The following is a 23,863-nucleotide window of genomic DNA, read 5'->3' on the forward strand; positions in this document are numbered from 1 at the left end:
GGTGGAGGTTGCAGTGAGCCAAGATCGCACCATTGCACTCCAGCCTGGGCGACAGAGTGAGACTCCGTCTTTTTTTTAAAAAAAAAATTTCTGTAATTTTATGTATGGAATCTTGCAACGTTTTATACATTTCTTTAGGTTCTCTATCTTTTATGTTAAGTCTATGGCTCTTTTATGTATTTTTGGTTACTCATAGGTGGGATTTTATAAAATTCCATGAGTTTCAGTGAACTATTTTCAAATGGCCACTCTTTGTCTTCAAATAATATAGTTTTCTTATCTGTCTTTGTAATAATTTTCTCTCCCTTTCTCTTTTTGAGTCAGTGTTAGTCTCATCTTTGATTTTAATGGGACTGCCACTAGTAGCTCACAGTTAAGTTTAAAGTTTATTATTGCCCATTTATCATGAACTCCTGACCTCAGGTGATCTGCCCACCTCAGCCTCCCAAAGTGCTGGGATTACAGCCACGAGCCACCATGCCCAGCCCAGTTTGCTGTTTTCTAATTGAAGAATTAAGATATTGAGTCTGAGGCCGGTGAAACGGTTGAGACCAGCCTGGCCAATGTGTCGAAAGCCCAGATCTTCTAAAAATACAAAAATTAGTTGGGCTTGGTGGTGTATGCCTGTAATCCTAGCTACTTGGGAGGCTGAGGCTGAAGAACTGCTGGAACCCAGGAGGTGGAGGTTGCAGTCAGCCGAGATTGTGCCCTTGCACCACTCTAGCCTGGCCAATAGAGTGAGACTCTGTCTCAAAAAAAAAAAAAAAAAAAAAAGGTTTTAATTTCCATTACTTTGGGGGTTTTTTGTGTTTTCCTTTTTTTCATTTATTGAGTTAATTTCATTCACTTATTCTTTCCTGTTTAATAATGAAAAGATAATTTTAATGCTACGAATTTGCTTGTTATTATTGCTTTGGTCAGTTCTCATATGCTTTGATTTGTTTTAATGTTCTCTTATTTTCTGTGACTATTGAAACTGTGGTTTTAATTTTCTTTTTGATCCAAGAGTAATTTCAGAAAATTTTTTAAAATAGTGATATTTTGGTTTATACTTTTGTTAATGATGACAAATTTTGTTGAATCGGGAGAGATTATTATGGCTTTTATAATTCCTGCATTGGGGATTTCAAGGCTTCCTCTATGACCAAATATCACTCTCTAAAAATGTTGTAGGTGAATAGGATGACTCATGCATTACAATACTACCGGTGATATTAATTAGATCCTTTACTGCAGGGGTCTTAAACTCCAGTACCGGCAATGGGCCTGAAGGCCATGTGGGTGAGTGCATGTCCAAGAATAAGACAGTGGGTCTGTGGTGAATAGGAAGGCACAGCAGTTCCTGTCCAAACACTTTGTAAAACATCATGTGGGCTTGAAACATAAGCTTCTCAGAACGGAGCTCCATGACGGCCCCGATATTGACGTCTGTCTGATTGCCGAGGTGTCCCTGGCGTGTCATAGGCCTCAAGAATTATTCGTCATGAAGTCCGTCTGGGGCCTGGGTTTCTAGTCGTGTCTGTAGTTTGTGACTTTTATGCCAAATAAAGCCGTAATGTTTTTGTCTACTTGTTCTGACAAGGACGAAAAGAAGTGTATTCCTGTGAGATCCTAGCAGCTTGATGGTATTTTAATTAACATTAAAGATCATGATTTGTATTTTCTCTCGATTCTGTGTGTCATCCACAGTGAAATAGCCCTTGGGATGGAAGGTTGCAGATGTGGCATTGTTGAGAGTCAAGTGTGAAGCCCAGCCTCAGCTCTGTGAATTGTCTCAGAATGTCATTTTCTTCATCTCCAAAGGAGCTTGCGTTATTTCTCTTCCGGCTTATTGTGAATAATAAATTAGGTGCTGTCTGTATTACAATCAGTCAACAAAGGTGGCTCATCACACAGGGAACAATTCGTACATGGCACTTATTGGTTACTTTGTTTTTTTATTCTTTTTCTCTCTTCTTGGTATTTTTTATTGTCACCTCTTCCCTTTTTTGTTTTTTTTGAGATGGAGTCTTGCTCTTGTTGCCCAGACTGGAGTGCAGTGGTGCAATCTCAGCTCACTGCAACGTCCTGAGTTCAAGCAGTTCTGCCTCAGCCTCCTGAGTAGCTGGGATTGCAGGGCCCGGCTAATTTTTGTATTTTTAGTAGAGATGAGGGTCGCCATGTTGGCCAGGCTGGTCCTGATCTCCTGATCCACCCACCTCAGCCTCCCAAAGTGCTGGGATTACAGGCGTGAGTCACCACGCCCGGCCACCTCTTCCCTTTTTGATTGTTTGTCTGAGACATCCTGGCCTGTCCTCTCCTTTATTTATAATCTTTGGGTTATATTACATTTTAGTTCTGTGTCTTAACCGTTATGTTCAGTTTTGTTTCTGTTGTTTCAGCTGGTAGAGGTGGATGACTTTCATCTGAAGGATTTGGCTCATTTATCCCGACTGTTGTGCTGATTATCCCAGTGTTGCATCACAGGCTTATTTTTATTGGGTGCCCCCTTGCCACATCATGGTCACTCAGCTTGAACCCTGCTGCTTTTCAGCCTGCCCCAGTCTCTCCAGGACCCTCAGTTGTTCCCAGGCAGAGTCACTTTCCCCATGGCTCTGCCTCTCCACCTCGCTGGTGACAGGGGCGGCGGGGTGGGGGGGCTCCTGTCCTGATCCTGGTTTCCGCAGCGTTGGCTGTGCACGTGCTTCTGCCGCTGCTCCTCTCTCTAACAGCCGCACCAATAATTAGACTTACTTGTTTTCTCATTTCCTCTTCTCCTAATTCTTGATCTTATCATTTGTGTCTCTCTTAAGCCAACATCCCCTTAATTTCTTTGTTACCTTTTCATCCTTAGTCTTCAGAGTCTGTGTTTTCTTGAATAATAAGGTAAGTTTTCTGCTAGAACTATGCCAATAGCAGTAGTAGTATCCTTCCCATTCAGAGGATGAAATCTACTTATTGTCCCCGTGAGTAGCCTTCCCTTGTCACACCCCCCTGACAAATGTCGCCCTGAGGCTCTCCTTCCCTGTGAAGGAGAAACGTGGTATTCGGCTTTCGTGTTTATTTCCAGAATACACCTGAATTTCTGCTTGAGTTGCATTGGTTCTGTTCCCATCCAAGGGCTGGGTACCAGTACAGTCAGCTATGGTCCCAGGGAGCAGGTGGGAGCTGGGGACCTTGGGTGTCCAGGGGAAGCCATTGCTGCACAGTTCATCCTTGGCATTTGAGGGCACTGATGCCAGGCCTAGGAGCACAGAGCTGTGGTTGCTGTCAGCTGCCCTGTCGGTGAGGAAGGGTGTCATTTGAGGACAGTCACTGCAGCCTTGCCTGATTAAGATGCCCTCAGATGCCCCTTTCTGGAGCAACTGAAAGCTCTAAATAGTTTGCTCTCCTTGCCTGGGTCTGCGTTTATGTTTCTCCAGTGGAGGGTGGGGTGGAAGTACTGGGTTTCCCTTGATGCTCTTCCAGGGTGGGGCTACAGGTTTTCTGATGGAAGTAAGCTGTGGGTTGGCTCGAAGGTCTCGCTACCTTCATCCTTGGGAATGTTTTCCCTTTGTTTGGCATTTCAGTTGAGATTCGAGGTGGAAAGTCCAGAGTTTATCTTCTCATCTCCCTGTGAATTAGAGCTCAGTCCTTTCTCATGCTCAGGTTTTAGATGGGACATTTTAAATATTTTCATTCCATTGCCCTCTGACCAGAACTTTGCCTTTCTTCATACTCATGTTTTAAAATAAAGATGTCTTTACATATGCTTTAAATATGGGTCTGTGGCCTAATTTGCAATAAAAGTATTTTTTATAAAATAAAACTTAGTGATATCTTTAAGGACGTGGACCGGCAAACAGATGCTTTTACACTTTATTTTCATTAGTTGATTTTGTTTATAAAGTAGCAGCTTCGGCACATGCTTTCCTCATGTCTTTCTGTTATACTTGGTAGGTGACCAGTAACTTAGCCTGGACCTGCAGTGAGATCTCAGTGCTGCTGAGAGCAGAGGTAGATTTGTGAAGTCAGCTTACTTTGTGGCAAAGATTAACCTCCCCTATGCAGGGACAGCAATATCATCATCATCATTTGTTGTTATAATAATAAATCAGTGGATCACCTTAGATCTATCACTGTGGTTGGGAAAACATCTCAACATTACCTGCTGTTAGGGGAAATAGCACTGCTATTCATTCTGCAGTTGGACTGTTTAACTTTCTCCTCCTCCCCTTTGCAAGAGACAAAACAGGTATGAGTGAGCAATCCAGATATTTGACTACTAAATAAAACACATTGAACCTCTGATTTTATGTAAGATGGTATAAAAAGCTGAAGCAAAGTAGGTGTGCTTTGATACGACCTTCACTCAGCCTACTTAGGAGACTGAAGGCTGGGAGCCCCTTAGCCCTGGGGGCAGCTGTGATTAGACATGGTCCTTTCATGCATCAGAATCAGGTTCGCTACAAAGTCTTGTAGCAAACATCAGTTTTTCAGATTAACTGTAAATGTTAATAAATGAATATTACACTAACCTACTTTTGAATTCTAGGAATTTTGGAAAGTAAGAGGCTGAACCTTGTTAAAGAGAAAACCATTAATCAGACCATCGGCAACGTCGTCTACCATGCTGCCGATCTGCCGCTGTGGTGGCAGGTGCCGCAGTACGTGCTGATTGGGATCAGTGAGATCTTTGCAAGTATCGCAGGTGAGGACCTTCAGTGTCGGCGGCACACGCGTGAGCGCTCTGGCGTTCTTACTGTATTGTTGGAGTGTGTCGAGATAAGAACAGCACGGCACTTCTGTAGTTTTTGGCAGAGTGTGGTTTAGAATATGAATTGGTAAGTAAATACTAACACGTGTGCTGAGGTTCTCCTTTCTTGGTGTAAAAACAGTATCACAAAATATTTTCATGAAAGTTTGTTAACTACTCTATCAGTGCCACGGGACAGAGAAAAGAAAGCAGTCTGGTTGGATAGTTCCCAGCAGAGCCCTCAGCCGTGCTGCTGTGGTGGCTGGGCTGAGCTCACAGCTCTCAGTGCACTTCATTTAGATGCACATAAGGAAGCAGATCTAAGTTTTAGAAACATGTTCTCACAGGCCTCCCTTTCCCTGTTAGTGAGATCCTATAGTGGTTGAACAAGTGTATTCTGGACAGATCTGTCTAGCTGCTGAGAGTGAGACAGGAAAAGATGAGTTACATGCAAAGGTGGGTGGATGTGTGGGCAGTAGTCGGGGTGGTTTTCACTTGAGAAAACTTAGGCAGAATTGGCTAATGGATTTGTAAAGGGAATAAATCACAATGGAATGGACTTCTGTTTAGAACACACTGCACATATCCATGTCTAGTTATCATAAATTTATAGATGGGCTTGCTGAAATAATTTTAAAGTATATTGCCTTTGTACTCACACCTGTAATCCCAGCTACTTGGGAGGCTGAGGCAGGAGAATTGCTTGAACCAGGAGGCAGAGGTTGCAGTGAGCCAAGATCATGCCATTGCACTCCAGCCTGGGCAACAAGAGCAAAACTCTGTCCCAGCAAAAAATAAATAATAAAGTAGATTGCCTTTGAAATAGAATCCTTATGTAGATTTTCCCATTTAGTGTATGTACTTGTTTTCAAGTTGTTCTCAAGCTCCATTCCTTGACAATATAGGACAATTTTTTCTTTAATCTCTTTAAGGAACACAAAAGTCTAAGAGCCAACAAATCACACCTTTAAGCTTGAGAGCAAGGAGTTTAACTTTCTGCTCATTAAATGTGTTAGGAATTGTCCCAATGGCTAGGAGAATGACAGCTGGCCTGTCACCACTGATTTCTTGATGGCCAGTAAGCATTGTCCTCCTAGTAGGAAAGAAGCTGTGCCTGTCTGCAGGACTCAGTCCCTAGGAGACCCCATGCTTCCTTTGTCATGTTAGGCGAAAGTGTTGATGCCGTGTGTTCCAATGCTCCTTTAACAAAAACGACCCTCGCTCTTCTTTCCTCAGGCCTGGAGTTTGCGTACTCAGCTGCCCCCAAGTCCATGCAGAGTGCCATAATGGGCTTGTTCTTTTTCTTCTCTGGCGTTGGGTCATTCGTGGGTTCTGGACTGCTGGCACTAGTATCCATCAAAGCCATCGGGTGGATGAGCAGCCACACAGACTTTGGTAAGAGCCAGCATCCTGTCCCTTTTGAAAAGAGCCAATGAGGGGAGGCGTGGGGACTGAAGGGACGGTTGAGTGAGCAGAGGTGTTTTCACGTGGATGGGCCTGCCCCGAGCTGCCTGTACACACTCCTTTCACTGCACTGCGGTTTACCTGCATCAGGAACAGTTTTCAAGAGATAAGCAAATCTCTCTGCTCATCCCAGGGGCCAGGCCTGCCCGGCCACAGCTTAGCGAGCAGCTGCTGCGCCCACTGCTTCTTATGGGAATGTCCTGGACTGCGCAGTGCCTTCGCCACCCCCATCCAGCACATCTTCATGAGGCAGCAGGACCTGCACCACAGGCTTCCCTTTCTCATTTTTTTGAGACAGAGTTTCACTCTTGTTGCCCAGGCTGGAGTGCAGTGGCGCGATCTCAGCTCACCGCCACCTAAGTTGGCGGTGTACTTTTGCCTTTTCCTAACAGTACCTTTTCTGATATGAAAAAGACAAGGATACATAGTAAGTTACTTTTAGAAATAAACATTACTTATGATCAATCATAATGGGTTTTTACAATTAATACCAGTAGATGGCATCTTGAGTGGTGAACAGAGCCACTCATAAAAAATCAGTTTTGCTTTCTCCAGGTTTACGATTGCTTGTAAATGGACCCAGCAAGTGAACGTTGCTTTTTTCTTTTCCTTTGTAAAAATATTTCAGCTATGAAAACAACCTTGTCACATTTTCTTGTATAATCTTGTGGCATTTGCTCTGGTCTGGTTATATGTAGCCACTTTTAGGTTACAAATCCCCTTGAGAATCTGATGAACATTTAGGAATTTTTCTACTGAAATTGCAGAATTCCCAGAGTCCTTCCACTAGTATAGGCCTGTGGAGTCCTAATGTAAGGCCCAAACTCGAAGCCACCAGTGTGCCGTGGACAGTTGTCACCAGTGTTTTCTGGCTGTGGGCGCCACCTCCATGGCCAGCTGAGGGCTGCTTGCTCAGAAGAGGGCAAGTGGATTTGGGTGATGCAGGAGAATCACTTGAACCAGGGAGGCAGAGGTTGCACTGAGCCAAGATCGCGCCATTGCACTCCAGCCTGGGCAACAAGAGCAAAGCTCCGTCTCAACAAAAAAGTAATAAAGTAGATTGCCTTTGAAATAGAATTTCTTCTCCTGAAGATGAACAGCCCCAGGAGTAATATCCAGTTGCACAGGGAGGTCTGAGGGTTCTCATGGGTTCTGAGTGTCACGGGACCTCTTGTGGTACATGGGACAGACTTCCTTCAAATCAAGACCCAAGTCCATAGCTCTGAAGACAAAGATTCTGTTTCTTGGTTTTTGTCTTTAAATGTGTCATAAAGGATTGGCTTGTTTTTGTCATGTTGCTTTCCAGTCATTTAATCCTCATTCTTAATTTAATTTCACATCTCAGAGTTTATCTTCATTCATCAGTTCTGTCTGACAGGTGGTTTGTGGACTCTCCTGCGTTGGTGCACTCAGGGCGAGTGTGCTGGGGTGGGCTGGGGTCTGTCTGTTGTTTGCAAGGACAGGAAGTGTCTCATGAAGGAGGCGTGTTTCCAGCAGCCCCTAGGTGAGCCCTGGGCTGCGTGGCAGCCTCCTGGGTTCACACCAGTAAGGAGAGTTGGAGCTCATCTGTCGAGCAGCCCTTGGTGTCCTGGGTGGAGAAATAAAGGCTGTGACGTGGCAAATCCACAGGAAGCCCATTCCTCAGCATTCTCTGAGAATTTGTGTGCTCTTGGAAAGAGCAGCAGCCCTCAGGCCAGGTTCCAGGGGTGTCTGTGCCACCCTGGTCCCCGTCCTTGCCTCAGCATCTCGTGGTTGACACAGGAAATAGCTTTCTGTAAAGTCACAGGACCATGAAGGGAGAGTCCCCAGAGTTTTGTTACATTGTTTCTGAGGCCTCCCTCCCAGCAGGCTCCTTTTATTGGTGTTATTTAAACTGAGGAGAACATGCATACCATGGTAGAGGTCTCAAATCTGAAGCATGCAGCTTGCTGTTTGCAGTCTAGATCTAAATGGAGGATGTTTTGGAAGCCCTCCTTGGGTCTCTCCTTAGTTTACTGGCCCCCTGCCCACCCAAGGTAAACCCGCACTGTTCAGCATCTGCCTCCACAGGTTACCCTGCCTGCCCTGTGCTGGGCTGTGGCGGTCTGCTTTTGCCCAGCAAGTCTGAGCATCTCCCCTGTGCTTCTGAGTACCCCTCCTTCATTTATCCGTGCCGCTGTCACTGAGCGCCCGGATGTTAGCAGTGTGGGGCTGTTATAAATACCTGTCCTGCATGTTCCCCTGTGTGACCCAGGGGAACAGATGTGCTCATTCTTCCGGGGCCCAAGAGTCTCTTGTCAGTTGTCAAAAACCCCAGTGTTTGCCATCTTCCTATGTCATTATCCTTCTGCCTGTGAAGAGGCCCAGGAATGCACAGGAGGTTTTGACATAGGTGTGTCCAAATACCCTGTGTAATGCCACCCTAAGACAGACGGTGCGTGGTGTGTGTCTGCCTGCTGACTGCGGCCGCACCAGCGGACCACGCCACCGCTCCCACTCAGACCCTGCTCAGACCCCGCCACTGCTCTGGCTCAGACCCTGCTCAGACCCCACCACTGCTCTGGCTCCGACTGCATCACTGCTTCCACAGGGCAGCACAGCCTTCAGTTCATGTGGCCTGCCAGCTTTAGCTTGGAAAGTTTTCAGTAACTGTTACATTTGGGGAGACTCTCTTTCAAAATAGGAACATAAAATGATGTCATTGATATTTTGATGACAATCTCATCCTGGTAGCATCAAATGCCGATGTTGGGATACCAGTGACAGCCAGTGCCAGGCTCCAGGAAGCTGGGGCTTGCATTGCCACTGAGTACCCAGGACAGAGCCTGGCAAGTGATAAGGACTAAATATTGTAAAACATCTGTTGAAAGAAATAAAACTTTAGTCTGGTAGAATTTAGGGTGTTAGCAGCTCTCTTTCCAAATCAATAGACACAGGAAATTATTATCTTCTGTAATTGGTGTGAATGGGCTTTCTTAAAAATGTGATACCTTACTATACAGATGTTTGTGGGTTTTTTTTTTTTTTTTTGAGAAGGAGGGTTTTCATCTTCGTTGGCCAGGCTGGAGTGCAGTGGCGCGATCTTGGCTCACCGCAACCTCCGCCTCCCAGGTTCCAGCGATTCTCCTGCCTCAGCCTCCCGAGTAGCTAGGATTACAGGCGTCCGCCACCACGCCCAGCTTTTGTGTGTGTTTTTAGTAGAGATGGAATTTCACCACGTTGGGCAGGCTGGTCTTCAATGCCTGCCTCAGGTGATCCACCTGCCTCTACCTCCCAAAGTACTGGAATTATAGATGTGAGCCACTGTGCCTGGCCCAGACGTGCATTGTATTGTGTTTATTTGATAAATGCCCTGTTGCACATATGTTAAATGTTCAGACAGAAAAAGGAAGTGTCAGAACAACCCAACTTTAAAAAGATCTTTGGAAAGAAAGTCTCACTTTTTAAAATAAACAAATGAGAAAGTGCTTTTGAAGACGAGCAGAAAATGGAGCAACTTGATTCCAAAGCACTCGCTTCCCTCGTGACATTGCTGGCCACGTGCACCTGTGACCTTGTCGTGCAGAAATGTGCAGCAGTGCTTTGCAGCCAGCGGTAGGTGGTGCACGCGGTGCAGGGGCAGGGACAGCCGTGGTGGCGGCAGCAGCCATGGTGGAGAGCACAGGGCGATGTGCGGACTGGCCTGGACGCGTCCTGGATGATCAGTCATGACGAGTCAATGTCCTTCCGTTTTCTGCACACACATCCTTCCCGTGTCTCAGCATTCAGTGGTGATGTTAGCTGGTGCTTGCTAAACTGCTCACTGATGGAGAGTGCCAGTTTGCAGAGTGGACAGTTCCAGACCTTGTGATAGGGGGATTATGACCGTGGCACGTGCTGCTGGCACCCTCACCGTGTCCAGGCTCCCTCTTGAGCGCTTTTTCTGAACTGCTGCTCCTCAGTGCTTTCCTCATTTTACGGATGAGGAAACTGAATACAGAGATCTCAGAGGCCCGGATTTGAGCCCTATCTCTTGAGCTGCATGACCCATGACCTGAGCCTCTGCACCGTCCATCCTGCTAGGGATGCAAACATTGCGTGTAAAATGCCTCAGTAGTGCCTGAGACTGAGTTGGGTATTCAGTGTATGCTAACTCTTTGTATTTAAGTATGCAGAGGCATCTGCTGTGTGTCAGTTTGAGGAAGCTAAAACCTGGACATATTTAAGACACATTGAGAAACCAGCTCATCTCTTGCTTTGATCCATGGAATACACTGCCCAGCTGTCGGCCCTGGTGCGTTGGGGGTGTTGTTTCCTGTCAGTGACCCAGGTAGTGACTCCAGAATTCACGATGCTCAGGCTGTGTCGTAGTGCGATCTGCAATGTGAAAAAGCACACAGGTTCTGTAGCCAAGTTACAGAGATGTTCACCTCAGGATTCGATAAGGAGATAGTCAGGTGCTCTCTTGTTATCTTCATGTCTGCCTTCCTCAGAAATACAGTAGCAGGCCAGTCATAACTGTAAGTGGAGGAAGTTCCCTTGACATAGTTGAGGGGTAGAACACGGCCTGAGGGAAGGCAGGAAGGAAACCACCCCAGACCTGCTAACACTTGTTCTGGTGGCAAGAGCACAGGCAGGTAATATCTGCACTTGGCCCAGATGTTCTGGCGTGGGGGACTAGCAGTCACCGGAGGCTGGCTTGGCAGGTTTCCGCTTGCTCCTGGTTTGCAGGCTCGCCGCCTGCCTTACGGCACACTCTGCATCGACACTGTCCCCTTCACCACCTCGTGTGTCTCTGCATACGACGCAGGGATTTTCCTGAGTCCTGGGGAGTTTCCTTTCCTCCAATTTCCTCAGGGAACCTACTCCTTTTACCTCGCAGAAGAGAGGGATAGGTTGCTGGGCAGGTGGGGGGCTGCAGAGAGCCACCTCCGGAGCCCCCGCTGGAGACATATCCAATTCAGGGAGCTTCTCCATTGGTTCTGAAAGCAAGATACTTGTGTATCTTGGACTACAGAGACAACATTCATTTCTTTTTTTATGACTCCAATTAAAGCTTAGTAGGAACCAGATTAAATAGTAAAGTCTTTAAAAACATCTGTAGCAGTGCAGCTTACCTGTGGCTCTCCTTTTGTTTTTTCCAGGTAATATCAACGGCTGCTATTTGAACTATTACTTTTTTCTTCTGGCTGCTATTCAAGGAGCTACTCTCCTGCTTTTCCTCATCGTTTCTGTGAAATACGACCATCAGCGAGACCATCAGCGATCAAGAGCCAATGGCGTGCCCGGCGGCGGGAGGGCCTGACCCTTCTGAGGCTGTGTGCGGTTTCTGAGGCTGACATGTCAGTAACTGACAGGGGTGCACTGAGAACAGGCAAGACTTTAAATTCCCATAAAATGTCTGACTTCACTGAAACTTGCATGTTGCCTGGATTGACTTCTTTCCTTCTATCCAAAGGAGCTAGGTAAGTGCCTTACTGCAGCCTGTCTCCTGGCACGCCGGGCCCTCCGGGAGGAGAGCTGCAGATTTCGAGTATGTTGTTTGTCATTCAAGGTCTCTGTGAATTCTGTAGCTGGGTTCCCTTTTTTACAAAAACCCACAAGTGGAGATTGCAAAGTCTTGGGAAACTACAAATATTAGTTGGCATCCCAGTTTCTTAAATAGTGTCGCCTGCTTCCCATAGCCATATGATCTCACTGTAAAAAATAATCAGCTGTTACTTACATTGAGGAAAGTGAGGATTTTTTTTTTTTTTAAGCACAGTCAGATGCAAGGATTTTGCATCAATGCCATTATGGTTTCCTTCATAAGAACAATCTTGAGCTTGCCATGTTTTTTGACTTAGGCTGGCAGTAAACACATTTCATCTCCTGCTTCCAAAAGTACTTATTTTTTAAACCATCAATATTACTTTTCTTTTTTAAGACAAGGCATGCGTAGGTGTCATTTGAGACCATGTGTCCTATCTCAAGCCACAGAGCAACTCACGGGTATTTCACACCTTCTCTAGTCAGTGCTTACATATAGCTTTATTTTGGTACGATTGAGACTAAAGACTGATCATGGTTGTATGGAAGGAAAACATTCTTTTGAACAGAAGTAGTGTAATTAAAAGCAAGTGAATGTGTCAAATGTGAACTTGAGCTGTTTGGTCACATTTTTGTATTGTTATTGTACATGTATCTGGGGCTTCCAAGTTCATTAATAATTTTTCTGTATTTGTTGCTGTATTTTTCGCATAACTGTATTATAAAAAGCATCTCTAATTTGTGATCCATGAGCTGGTTTTTTGTGTGGTTTGTCCTCGGTTGCTGTTAGTTTGGCGTGTGCACATGAGTGTCGTGAGGATTCATCACCTGTCGTATGAAAGGCACAGAGCTTCCCAAGTCGGAAACTGAAGGGGGTGGGGAGGCGCGTTCCTGCACAGCCCTGGGATGTCCCGTTCCTGCACAGCCCTGGGATGTCCCAGGGCGTCTGCTGATCCCTCAGCCTCCTCTGCATTGAAGGATAGTTTCAGCATTTGGAGAGGACAAAAAACCAAAAACCCTCACATTGTTGTTCATGTATAATACAAAATGTAGAAAAACCACAGAAAAATATAAGGAAATTTCAACCAGTGGAGGTAGAATAAAGACAGATGACACTCATTTTATCACTGGGGCTCAGAGGGGCCGGAGGTGTGAGTCTGGGTTAAAAAAAGCAGGGGAGGTTTTGAAAAGCCTTGTGCTGGGAAGGATACCACTCTACAGAGACAGAATTCGTGTCTTCAGGATATATCACATGAGAAATAACCCATGATGCCAAACAGGTTTTCTGCAGAAGGCCTTTGCCATGCAAGGGGAAAGGCAGGTGGCATCGGGAGAGCTCTCGGACCTTCCTCCTGTGTGCTGTGCCCTCAGTGCCCTGGGCTGTGTGAGCGGTGAGTGAGCAACCACACCCCTCCCTACCTCATCGTCAGCTTCCGCTGTCCAGCCAGCCCCACTCCTAGCTAGACGCACTTGATGTTACAAGGGGAATTCTCTCCAGAAAGTCAGTTGAAGGGTTGACAAAGTCATCAGGTTACCAGCCTGTGATAAGTGTGTTGAAATAAACAGATTTGGTCTGGGCCCTGAATCTTTGGGACAGAACTCCTACAAGCCCTGTAGATGGGGCACTGGGAGAAGCCCTGTACATAGGGGATTGGGAGAAGCCCGCAGTTATAAAATACGAATTTGCTCTTCGACCCCTGGACCCCAGCTCCTGACCTAGAGCTGCTAAGGCCTTTATAATTTCCTGGGTGATGGGAGCATCTTTCTTTCTAATGAGACCATCTGTGATGGCTCCTGCACAGCCTCTGGAGGGCGCTGCACGCTCAGGGAGGCAGCCTGTGGTTGGTGGTGGGAGGAAGTAGAAGGTAGAGTCGATCACCAGTGGCCAGTGATACAATCAGTCCTGACTACATAATGAAGCCTCCATTAAACCCCAGAGGCCTGGGTTCTGAGAGCTTCCTGGTTGCTGAACTCACGGGGGTTCCCCGAGGGTGGCACCTCCAGGGGCCTGGGAGCTTCCCAGTCCCCTTCCCACACCCCTCACCCTGCACACCTCCACCTGCTGTTCCTCTGTGCCCTTGTCACAGCCTTGATAATAAACGGGCACACGTGAGTAAAGCATTTCCCAAGCTCAGAGCCGCTCTGGCAAATGTGCTGAACCTGCGGAGCGAGTCGTGGGAGTCCCTGCTTTGTAGTCGGTCAGAAGTGTAGGTGACCACTACTTGGGCCCGGCATTTGCAGGACGCCAGCCCTGTGGGCCTGAGCCCTCAGCCTTGGGATCCTGATGCTGCCTCCAGGCGGGTCGTGGCAGGGCGTGTTCCAGGACATGATAGGATGCTCTGTGTCCCCCAGAGTGTCGCGTGACTTAGGGAAGGAAAGCCTCTTTCCTATCCAGTGTCAGAAGTGTTCTGTGAGAACAGAACACTGTGAGAGTAAAGGCTGTTTTTTCTTCAGACAACTTTTTACATTTTCATGTGAATTGCAATAGTAGTTGATCAGGTTCACCCTACAGCATGAAGCAGTAATTGAATGAATAAGCACAAAACATGTCTACTTTAGTGTGTGTGTGTAACTGGCTTTTATTGGCCTCACGAAGCAAATGTCTTCTCACTCCTCTCCATGTGAAGACGCTCACACCAACCTTCTATTGAGGGAAATTGGGCAGGACAGAGCTTTTCATTTCTCCCCGGTGTCATGGACAGATGTGTAGAAAAAGTTCTTAAGACTGACAGGGACCCGTCAGGCCTGTGGTCAGTGAACCCAGCGTGAGGCTGCAACCGCATGTCCTGCCTGAATTTGCTGCCAGGCTGCGCGAGTACAGGGTCCCTGGGGCCGGCCTTGTGCCCCCCGCACCCAGGGGCCGAGCTGCTGCTGCTTGGAGGATTGGGGAGCTCACAGCACCCCATCACACCACACTTCCCAACATCACAGCATCTGAGTCACACTGGGCCTGTCCAAAACCCTCCTCACTTCTGAATTCTCGGTAATAAAAAATGGATGATCCTCAGTATTACCAATTATTCCACTGGGTGCAGAATTCCATCACCTGAGAAAAATAGCACATTAAGCAAGAGCGGAGTGCTGCAATAATGTGAAATTGCTGTGTGCCACAAAGTGATAAACTTATTAAAATGGGCCAGATAACGTTATGGGGATTCTCAGAATGAAGTCACTTGAGTAAATATTTTTAAATGTTCATTCTAACATGTTGTTTTGGAAATAGGGCCTTTTAAAGGAGATAATGCCTACAAAGTGATTTGTTGGACTAGAATCTATTAAGCAAATGAAAAGTACAGAATATAAAGGGTGAAAGAAGAAGCCGAATGTTGGAAAGCTGGATGGTACTTGAAAACTCAGCATTTGCTGGTTTCCAGGTGAGCTGAGCACACTCAGGTCTTCATAGTGCTGCTTGGGGAGGAAGCCAGCCCAATGCCAGAGACCTTATTTTTTCTCTGTTTTCCCTAATCCCAAACCAATGTGTCATGAGAGACATGTCATGAGAGACGCTTATCTCGAGATGAAGAGCAGACTCCCAGACGTTCAGGGCCGAGGCCTGGTCACAGCCTCCCAGCTGTGAGGACGGCACAGAAACCTGCGTTCTGGCCTCTGTGCCGGGCTGTGTCTCTGCTGGCATCGGGATCCAGCCACAGAATGCATGGGGAGTTGAGGCTGGCACGGGGCACGGCATTTCCCGGAAACACAGGATGAGCCCCTTGAGCTCTCGGGCTTTGATGGTGGGCTTGAAGTTGGGGGGTTGATTGTGTAACTCTCCTTACCATCCCTAACATTTCCCTGTTGCTTAATCAGAGCTGCTGTCAGGGTGGATTGCTTGGGGTCAGGAGTTTGAGACCAGCCTGACCAACATGGTGAAACCCCGTCTCAACTAAAATTACAAAAAGTTAGCCGGGTGTGGTGGTACATGCCTGTAGTCCCAGCTACTCAGGAGCCTGAGGCAGGAAAATCACTTGAACCCAGGAGGTGGAGGTTGCAGTGAGCCAAGATGGCGCCACTGCACTCCAGCCTGGGTGACAGAGGGAGACTCAGTCTCTGAAATAATAATAATAATAACTATTGGTATATTAATCTTTTCCTGGAACTCTCAAGTCAATCACAAATCCTTTCTTTCAAGCCTAAAGGGCTTCTCCAGACAGATGTCCAAAAGCAACTCTGCACGTCTGATTGCAGCGATTGGGGCTGGAAGGATGCATTTGGAGTCACCTGTGGGTAGACACCTGTCGCCTGAGTTTGGGTGAGCTTCATGAGGGCCTGAACATTGATGGAGCAGGGACCTGATGTTCCCAGGCGAAGGAGCTGTCTTGGAAGCCAAGTGAAGGAGCATTTCGAGAGGACAGGTGGCCCACGCTCCTGCTGGCAAGCTGAGCCCTGTGTGGGTCCTGACGGGTTGCAGAAAGCTGGAGGAGAGAGGAGATGCTCTCAGGGGAAAAGAGGGATGCAGGGCAAGGGAGGTTTCCACTTTTAAGAATGGAGAAATGAAAATAGACTTCTTCCTGAAGGTCCAGCATTGGAGTAAAGTTACTATGCTTTTTTTTTTGAGATGAGTCTCACTCTTGCCCAGACTGGAGTGCAGTGGTGCGATCTTGGCTCAATGCAACCTCCATCTCCTGGGTTCAGGCGATTCTCCTGCCTCAGCCTCCCTAGTAGCTGGGATTATAGGTGCCTGCCACCACGCCCAGCTAATTTTTGTATTTTTAGTAGAGAGGGGATATCACCATGTTGACCAGGCTGGTCTCGAACTCCTGACCTCAGGTGATCCGCCCATCTCAGCCTCCCAAAGTGCTGGGATTACAGGCGTGAGCCACCGCACCTGGCCTTTTTTTTTTTTTGAGTCAGAGTCTTGCTCTATTGCCCAGGCAGGAGTGCAGTGGTACAGTCATGGCTGACTGCAGCCTCAGCCTCCTGAGATTAAGCGATCCTCCCACCTCAGCCTCCAGAGTAGCTGGGACTACAGACATGCATCACACCCAATTACTTCTTTATTTGTAGAGTCAGGGTCTCACGACGTTGCCCAGCTGGTCTCAAACTCCTGGCCTCAAGTGATACTCCTGCCTCAGCCTCCCAAAACCCTGGGATTACAGGCATGAACCACCACACCTGGTCAAGAATTTACTAGAGACGGGGTTTCACCATGTTGGCCAGGCTACTCCTGAACTCCTGACCTCAAGTGATCCACCCACCTGGGCCTCCCAAAGTGCTGAGGTTACAGGCGTGAGCCACTGCTACCAGCCATGTGAGTTATTTTTGTGGAAAAGGGGTGGATTCCTGACCTAACATCCTCACTGTCTTGGGTGAAGGCTGATTTAGTGAGTCAAAAGTGAGGCATAAAGTGTGCAGATGCTTTTACGGGCCCTCCACACAGCAGGATTCTGAGCCTGGCAAGAGGATGGCATTCAGGGAGAAAGAAGCCTCCAGGTCCTCGCTGTTAGCAAAAGCCTAAGGGGGAAACACAGGGGGCCATGAACTTGGAGGAGAGAAAAAGGGAGTGGAAAAAGCCTGCATCCACCGCGGCCCTGCAGGTCCAACCCGGCACGAATGTTGGAGGTCGTGGGGGCCAGCCCTCCTGTGACATCGCCACCTCCCAGGATCCGTCCTGGTAGAGAAGGAGGTGGCTGCTCTCCTGGGTTGACTGATGTAGCCCCAACCTTCATGTCCCTCCAGAACTGTGGCCTCACTGGGACAAAGAGTCTTTGCAGATGGAATCAAGTTGAGATGGGGGCACACTGGATTAGGGTGGGGCTGAAATCCGATGTGACTGGTGTCCTTGGAAGAAGGGAATTTGGACCTCTTTGGGGGCTGTCCTGCCTGCTCCAGTAGCACAGAAAACAGCCTTTGCTCCCTGGAAGCCAGATCCCAGGGTGCTGAAGCCACCTGCATGAAGCCCTGTTGTGCTGTCACAAGAGAAGTTTGTCATCAATCAAAAACGCCTTCCACACAAAGCTGGTGAGAACGCTACAGCTGTTCCCTCCAGCACCAGCAGTGCTAATAGCTTACAAAATTAAACTTTTTTTCCTACAGATCTAGACATGAAATTTTATTCTTTATATTACTGCATAAATTTACTTCATGGGTGCAAATATGGACATGAACAAAATTACCAGCTTTAGAGAACTGAATTAAGAAGAAAGAAAAGCCTTCTCTGTTACCACATGCTATAAAGTCATCCAAACTGCCTGAACAGAGAAGACGAGCCCCGGCACGCCACCTTATTTCCTTTTCATTTTGGTCTAGGATTTTAATTTTTCTGCATCTTGAACACAAAAGTCCTATGTTCCTGAAGTCAGGAAAACGGCAGCAGCCCATTTATACCCACTGGAGGTGAATCGTGCTCTGCATGTGAAGGCGGATGAAGGAGCCCTTCAGTGCCCATGCTGCTCTAACTGGAACCCCAGCTCTGCCGGGCAGAAGCTGTTCTGGAGAGCTGCTTTGCATGCTCACGCTGCAATTTAACATCCATCAGGGAAATGGGAAAAAGGCTCTTGGGGCTGCCACTTGGTGATGGGTCAGAGGGTTTGGAGCGCCAGTGCTTTCTACGGGGGTATGGCCTTCTATACAGAAGCCTCCAGCAGGCGGGAGGATGTCATGAGATGGACAAGGGTGTGAGTGTGCACATCATGGGCACAACTTTCCTCTTGAGCAGGCGGACCCTTGAGGGCTGGTGCCCAGGATCACTCCTGCCCAGCACCGACCACCGAGCCCCACCCCTGGGCCCTCGCACCTCCCCATGCCCAGGCCGGGAAATCGTCACCCCTGCAAAGGCTTCTTGGAGGAATGATGAGGTCGGTGGGCCGGGATAGGGTGCCTATTTGCTGGTCTTTGATCTTGCTCAGGCACTTTGCACCATTTGACCACCGGTGAGGATGGGGACCAAAGTGAGAACACCTGCTCCAGGGCGGCAGCTGTGCCCCATCTCCAAATTGGAGCAGGATCCCCGGGCCAGGAGGACTTGCCTCTGGCATTTCTTGCCAGCAGCCTCTGGGATCCCCTGATGATGCTGTCGGTGTTCAATTTGGCAGATTGTCACCTACCGGGATTCCCTCATTTATTTATTTTATTTTATTAATGTATTTATTTTTTGAGATGGAGTCTCACTTTGTCACCCAGGCTGGAGTGCAGTGGCGCGGTCTCAGTTCACTGAAACCTCTGCCTCCTGAATTTAAGCGATTCTTGTGGCTCAGCCTCCCGAGTGGCTGGCATTACAGATGGCTGCCACCTAATTTTTTTTTTTTTTTTTGGAGATGGAGTCTCAGTCTATTGCCCAGGCTAGAGTGCAGTGGCGTGATCTCGGCTCACCACAACCTCTGCCTCCCGGGTTCAAGCCGTTCTCCTGCCTCAGTCTCTCGAGTAGCTGGGATTACAGGCACATGCCACCACACCCAGCAAATTTTTTGTATTTTGAGTAGAGACAGGGGTTTCACCATGTTGGCCAGACTGGTCTTGAACTCCTGACCTCATGATCCACCTGCCTCGGCCTCCCAAAGTGCTGGGATTACAGGCGCGAGCCATCGTGTGCAGCTGAGGTGAGGGCCTGGCCCTAATCAAGCACCCCGCAGGGTCCTTCACTCAAGGTGGCCTCTTAGAGTGAGTTAGTATCGGGAGCAGGCCCTAGGTCATGAGCTTGTTCTCCATTAAAAATAACTACTGAATTGACGAAAGTTATATATATTGATGTTTGCTGTGTAGAACACATTTGGAAATGTATACATTGTGAAGGGTTACATCGAGCTAATTAACGTGCATTACTGCACATGGTTTACTTGTGATTAAGAACACTTGAGATCTCTCATTAATTTCAAGAATACGATACCTTGCTATTAACTGTAGCCATGTTGTACAATAGATCTGTTGAATTTATTCCATTTTAATTAACTTCGGGTTAAGATTCAGACCAGCTTTGCTGTGTGCTCAATAATTACCGCCCCGCCCCCACCCCCTCCCCAGGTGTCCTGCCGTGATGCTGGAACCCCTGAGTGACGGAGGGCACCTTTCTCGTGCGATTATGTTGATGCCGTGGAGATGAGCAGATTGTCCTGGACTAGGCAGATGGGCCCCAAGGTCACAAGGCTCTTCATGAGTGAAAGACGGAGGCAGGAGGTCAGAATCAGAAGATGGGAGGATGGGGCCAGGTGGGAGCCACGTGCTTTTAAGAAGGAGGGAGGGGCCCCAAGCTCAGGGGTTTGGGCGCCTCTGGAAGCTGGAAGAGGCCGGGAAATAGATTCTCCCCTGGAACCTGCAGAGGGAACAGAGCTCTGTCAGCACCTTGATTTCAGCCAGCGTCTTAATTTCTTCAGGCTGCTGTGACAGAAATATTATTGGGGTGGCTTCAACAACGGGAATATGTTCTTCAGAGTCCTGAGGGCTGCGGCTTCCAAGGTCAAGGTGCCAGCTGGTGAGGTCCCTCCTGATTTGCCCACTGCCTGTTTCATGCTGTGTCTTCACGTGGGGCAGAGATCCTCTCGCTCTTCTCCCTTCTCATAAGGGCACTAACCCCACCAGGAAGGTGCCACCCTCGAGGCCAGATGGGCTCCCAAACCCCACCTCCTAATACCTTCACACTGGGGGCTGGGCTCTCACGTAGGAATTTCAATGGGGCACAGTGTCTGCAGTGCCCGGCGAGTCCCGTTTCAGACTCTGATCTCCAGAACTGAAAAACAATACATCTGCGCTGTTTGAGGCCACCAGGTTTTCAATACTTCGTTGAAGCAGTAATGGGAAATTCATGGAGGGTATTTGTTTGAATGTAGTAAAACAGGCCGCACTCACGGGCTTCCTAATGTTTTTGAAGCTATAGAAGTAAGCGATCGTCTCATAGCCCTAAGGTAGTTCAGCATTCTCTCCTGGGTCTTCCGAATTTGGGGAAACCAGGGACTCTTTCCCTGCCCCAGCCCCTCCGTTGGCAGCGTGGTGAAGCTATCCTGTGCCCAGGGCTGAGATGGGGCGTGAAGTTGATGGAGGAGCTAAAAACCTCAGTAGCCAGGATAAAAATAACTTAACTCCGTATTTTAAAAACTCAAAATTAATGCATAAAACTCCACGATGAGCAAAAGGGCGCAATAGTGAACAGAAGCAGGACTGTTCCTGCCCTTTCAGCCTCAGCTTCCCGCACCTCCCCTGCCCCGGCCCTGCTGCCCATGGTCACCCCATTTCTCAGCCCTTGGACTTGTCCGTTTCCAGGACGTAACATCCCTGGCACTCCCCCACACCCAGCACAATCTCTGGCTACTCTGAATTGCAAATGGGTGACTGATCCAAAGCCACCACAATGAGCCAGCATTTACAACTTCACTTCTATGTAAGTGGTTTGTCTTTTCTAGAGGAAAGGAGTGGACCCAGTTCAGGGAGGATCAGAGAAGCATCAGAGTGGATTTATGCCCACCATTTAAAATCTATAACCCAAACCAAGCCCGGTACACCCAAAGCACTTCTCGCTTACTGCTCTTTAGGGCTCAGATATTTCAAAGACAGAAACCAAACCATACAGGTCAGCATTTTTCTAATGATCTGGACACCATGCTGAGTTCAAATTGACTCATTCACAGTGAATCATAATAACATTGAACAACGTCAAGAGAGTCAGAGAGGCCGGGCGCAGAGGCTCACTCCTGTAATTCTAGCACTGAGAGAGCGAGGCAGGGGGATCACTTGAGGTCAAGAGTTCAAGAACAGCCTGGCCAACATGGCAAAACCCCGTCTCTACTACAAAAATAGAAAAATTAGCCAGGCATGGTGGTGAGTCAAGCTACTTAGGAGATTCTCAAGCCTCCGCTGAGGCAAGAGAATCGCTTGAACCTGAAAGGTGGTTTCAGTGAGCAGAGATTGTGCCACTGCACTCCAGCCTGGGAGACAGAGCAAGACTCCTCTGTCTCAAAAAAAAAAAAAAAAAAGAGAAAAGAAAAAAGCCAGGCATGGTGGTGAGCACCTGTAAGTCAAGCTACTCAGGAGGCTGAAGCAGGAGAATCACTTGAACCCAGGAGGTGGATGTTGCAGTGAGCAGAGATCCCTCCTTTGCACTCCAGCCTGGGCCCCAGAGAGAGACCCTGTATCCAAAAAAAAAAAAAAAAAAAGAGAGAGAGTCGGAGAAGGAGATTCAGCCTGGTTGTTATCGTGCATCAGAGGTTGTTCATTCATTCACTCCTGTCATTCAGTCACTCAACAAATATCTCTCAGCCACCCGTCAATTATGCGTAGCTCCATTTTAGACAGGGACGCAGCCGTGCACTGAACAGGAATTCAACTTTCCTGGAGCTCACATTTTAACATGAGAGACAGATAATAAATGTGTCAGCAAACAGTCACATTTCAGCAAGCGAAAGGGTTTTGAAGAAACAGTCGAAGATGATGTGATGCGTGAGACAGTTGGAGGAGGGGGTCTGCCTTAGGTTGGCTTGTCCAGGGACACCGAGGGACCAGGAGTCAACTTGCTAATATCAAAGGACAGTTTCAGGCCGGAAGAACTAGGGAGAAGCCCAAAGTCGGGAGAAAGCTTGATGTGTGCGATGATCAGAAAGAAGGTCTGTGAGGGAGGTGAGGAGGTACGGCTGCTGCGTAGAGGCAGTGAGTCACTCCACACAGAGCAGGACTCCCTAGCAAACCACTTTTTTTTTGAGACGGAGTCTTGCTGTGTCGCCCAGTCTGGAGTGCGGTGCACAGTCTCGGCTCCTCCGCCTCCCAGGTTCAAGCAATTCTTCTGCCTAAGCCTCCCAAGTAGCTGGGGTTACAGATGTGCACCACCACCATGCATGGCTGCTTTGTATTTTTAGTAGAGACCGGGTTTCACCATATTGACCAGGCTGGTCTTGAACTACAGACCTCAATTGATCTGCCCACCTCAGCCTCCCAAAGTGCTGGGATTACAGGCGTGAACCAGCACGCCAGACGGCAAATCACTTTTTTAAAAAAATTATTTATTTTACTTTAGGTGCATACTATATCTGGCATTTCTCCCCATGTTATCCCGCCCCATCCCCCACTGTTTCTCCCCTACCCCCCCAACTGCCCCCAGTGTGTGATGCTCCTCTCCCTGAGTCCACGTGTTGTTGTTTAACACCCACCTATGAGTGAGAACATGCGGTGTTTGGCTTTCTGTTCTTGTGTCAGTTTACTGAGAATGATGGTTTCCAGATTCATCCAAGTCCCTACAAAGGACACGAACTCATCATTTTTTATGGCTGCGTAGTATTCCATGGTGTATATGTGCCACATTTTCTTTGTCCTATCTATCATTGATGGGCATTTGGATTGGTTCCAGGTCTTTGCTATTGTACACAGGGCTGCAGTGAACATACGTGTGCATGTGTCTAAGGACAGCCCCCACCTTCGGTCTAGCAGTTGGTGAGATTGCTCTTAGATTTCCAGCATTTCTTATTCAGCCTGCTATCTAGTGGCCGAAACATAAAACTACAGGCTATTTTCAAAAACTGCAAAGGAATTCTCTTGAATGCCTCTAATAGAGAAGAAAATTACCATTGGCTTTCGCCAGAATTTTTTTTAAAAACCTGGTCACTCAAGTTGTTTTTCCAAAACCTCTTAGGTTCAAAAGCAGTATGATATTTCAGACATACTTAACGTTTATTAGGACGAAAATGTGTCTTTAGCAGCTTTCCTGCTGCTCGAACACACCAGTCCTCTGTCGTGTACGGATTTACGCCCTTGCAAATTTGTTCCCATGGCACAGGTAGAACCCGAGGCTGGGTCCTCACTTTGCAGTCCAAGCTGGGCTTAGAGAGAATGATCATGCCTCAAGCCTGGGCTTCCCTGAAAGGCAGCATGAGGAACCACATAGGGAAATCGGGAAGAAAGGAGAGCAGTTGAAAGAGAAGTTCCGGAGCTGGTGGCTGCCGTGGGTGCCTGGGGCCAGACTCCCTGGGTCCTTTGGAGGAGTCTTTTTGAATGCATCTCAGAGCTGTCTGCTTGGGCACAAGACGGGGTAGGCGGGGGTGAAGCTATCCATCGGTCCCATCCTCCTTCCATGAGCATGCTTCCCTGAGCATAGCTGCCAGCTCCTGGGTTATCCCGGGTTATCCCAGGGCCAGGGCTGAGCGGGTTTCCGAGCATCCCCACTGTGGAGTCAGAAGTGTGTTCTGGAAAGTCATCTTGGTGAGCTGAGGGCACTCCCCACATGGGAAGACCTGAACAGAGACAGCCAACTCAGAGGCACCAACCTGGACAGATGCCTTGCACACA

At 47.9% G+C, this 23,863-nt stretch overlaps 1 protein-coding gene across 1 annotated transcript in view; it reads left to right on the forward strand.

Annotated features, from left to right (window-relative positions):
- Positions 1 to 12,417, forward strand: part of SLC15A4 (solute carrier family 15 member 4) — a 31,573-nt gene extending 19,156 nt beyond the window's left edge. The window contains exons 6-8 of the mRNA XM_021668939.2: positions 4,514 to 4,669; positions 5,951 to 6,109; positions 11,281 to 12,417. Coding sequence (XP_021524614.2) covers positions 4,514 to 4,669; positions 5,951 to 6,109; positions 11,281 to 11,441 — 476 coding nt within the window. The 3' untranslated portion in view covers positions 11,442 to 12,417. The remainder of the gene's footprint in view (positions 1 to 4,513; positions 4,670 to 5,950; positions 6,110 to 11,280) is intronic.
- The last annotated feature ends 11,446 nt before the right edge of the window (positions 12,418 to 23,863 follow it).

The sequence above is a fragment of the Aotus nancymaae genome, unplaced genomic scaffold, assembly GCF_030222135.1.
Source record: "Aotus nancymaae isolate 86718 unplaced genomic scaffold, 86718_ANA_hifiasm-v0.15.2.pri h1tg000021l, whole genome shotgun sequence".
NCBI lineage: Eukaryota > Metazoa > Chordata > Mammalia > Primates > Aotidae > Aotus > Aotus nancymaae.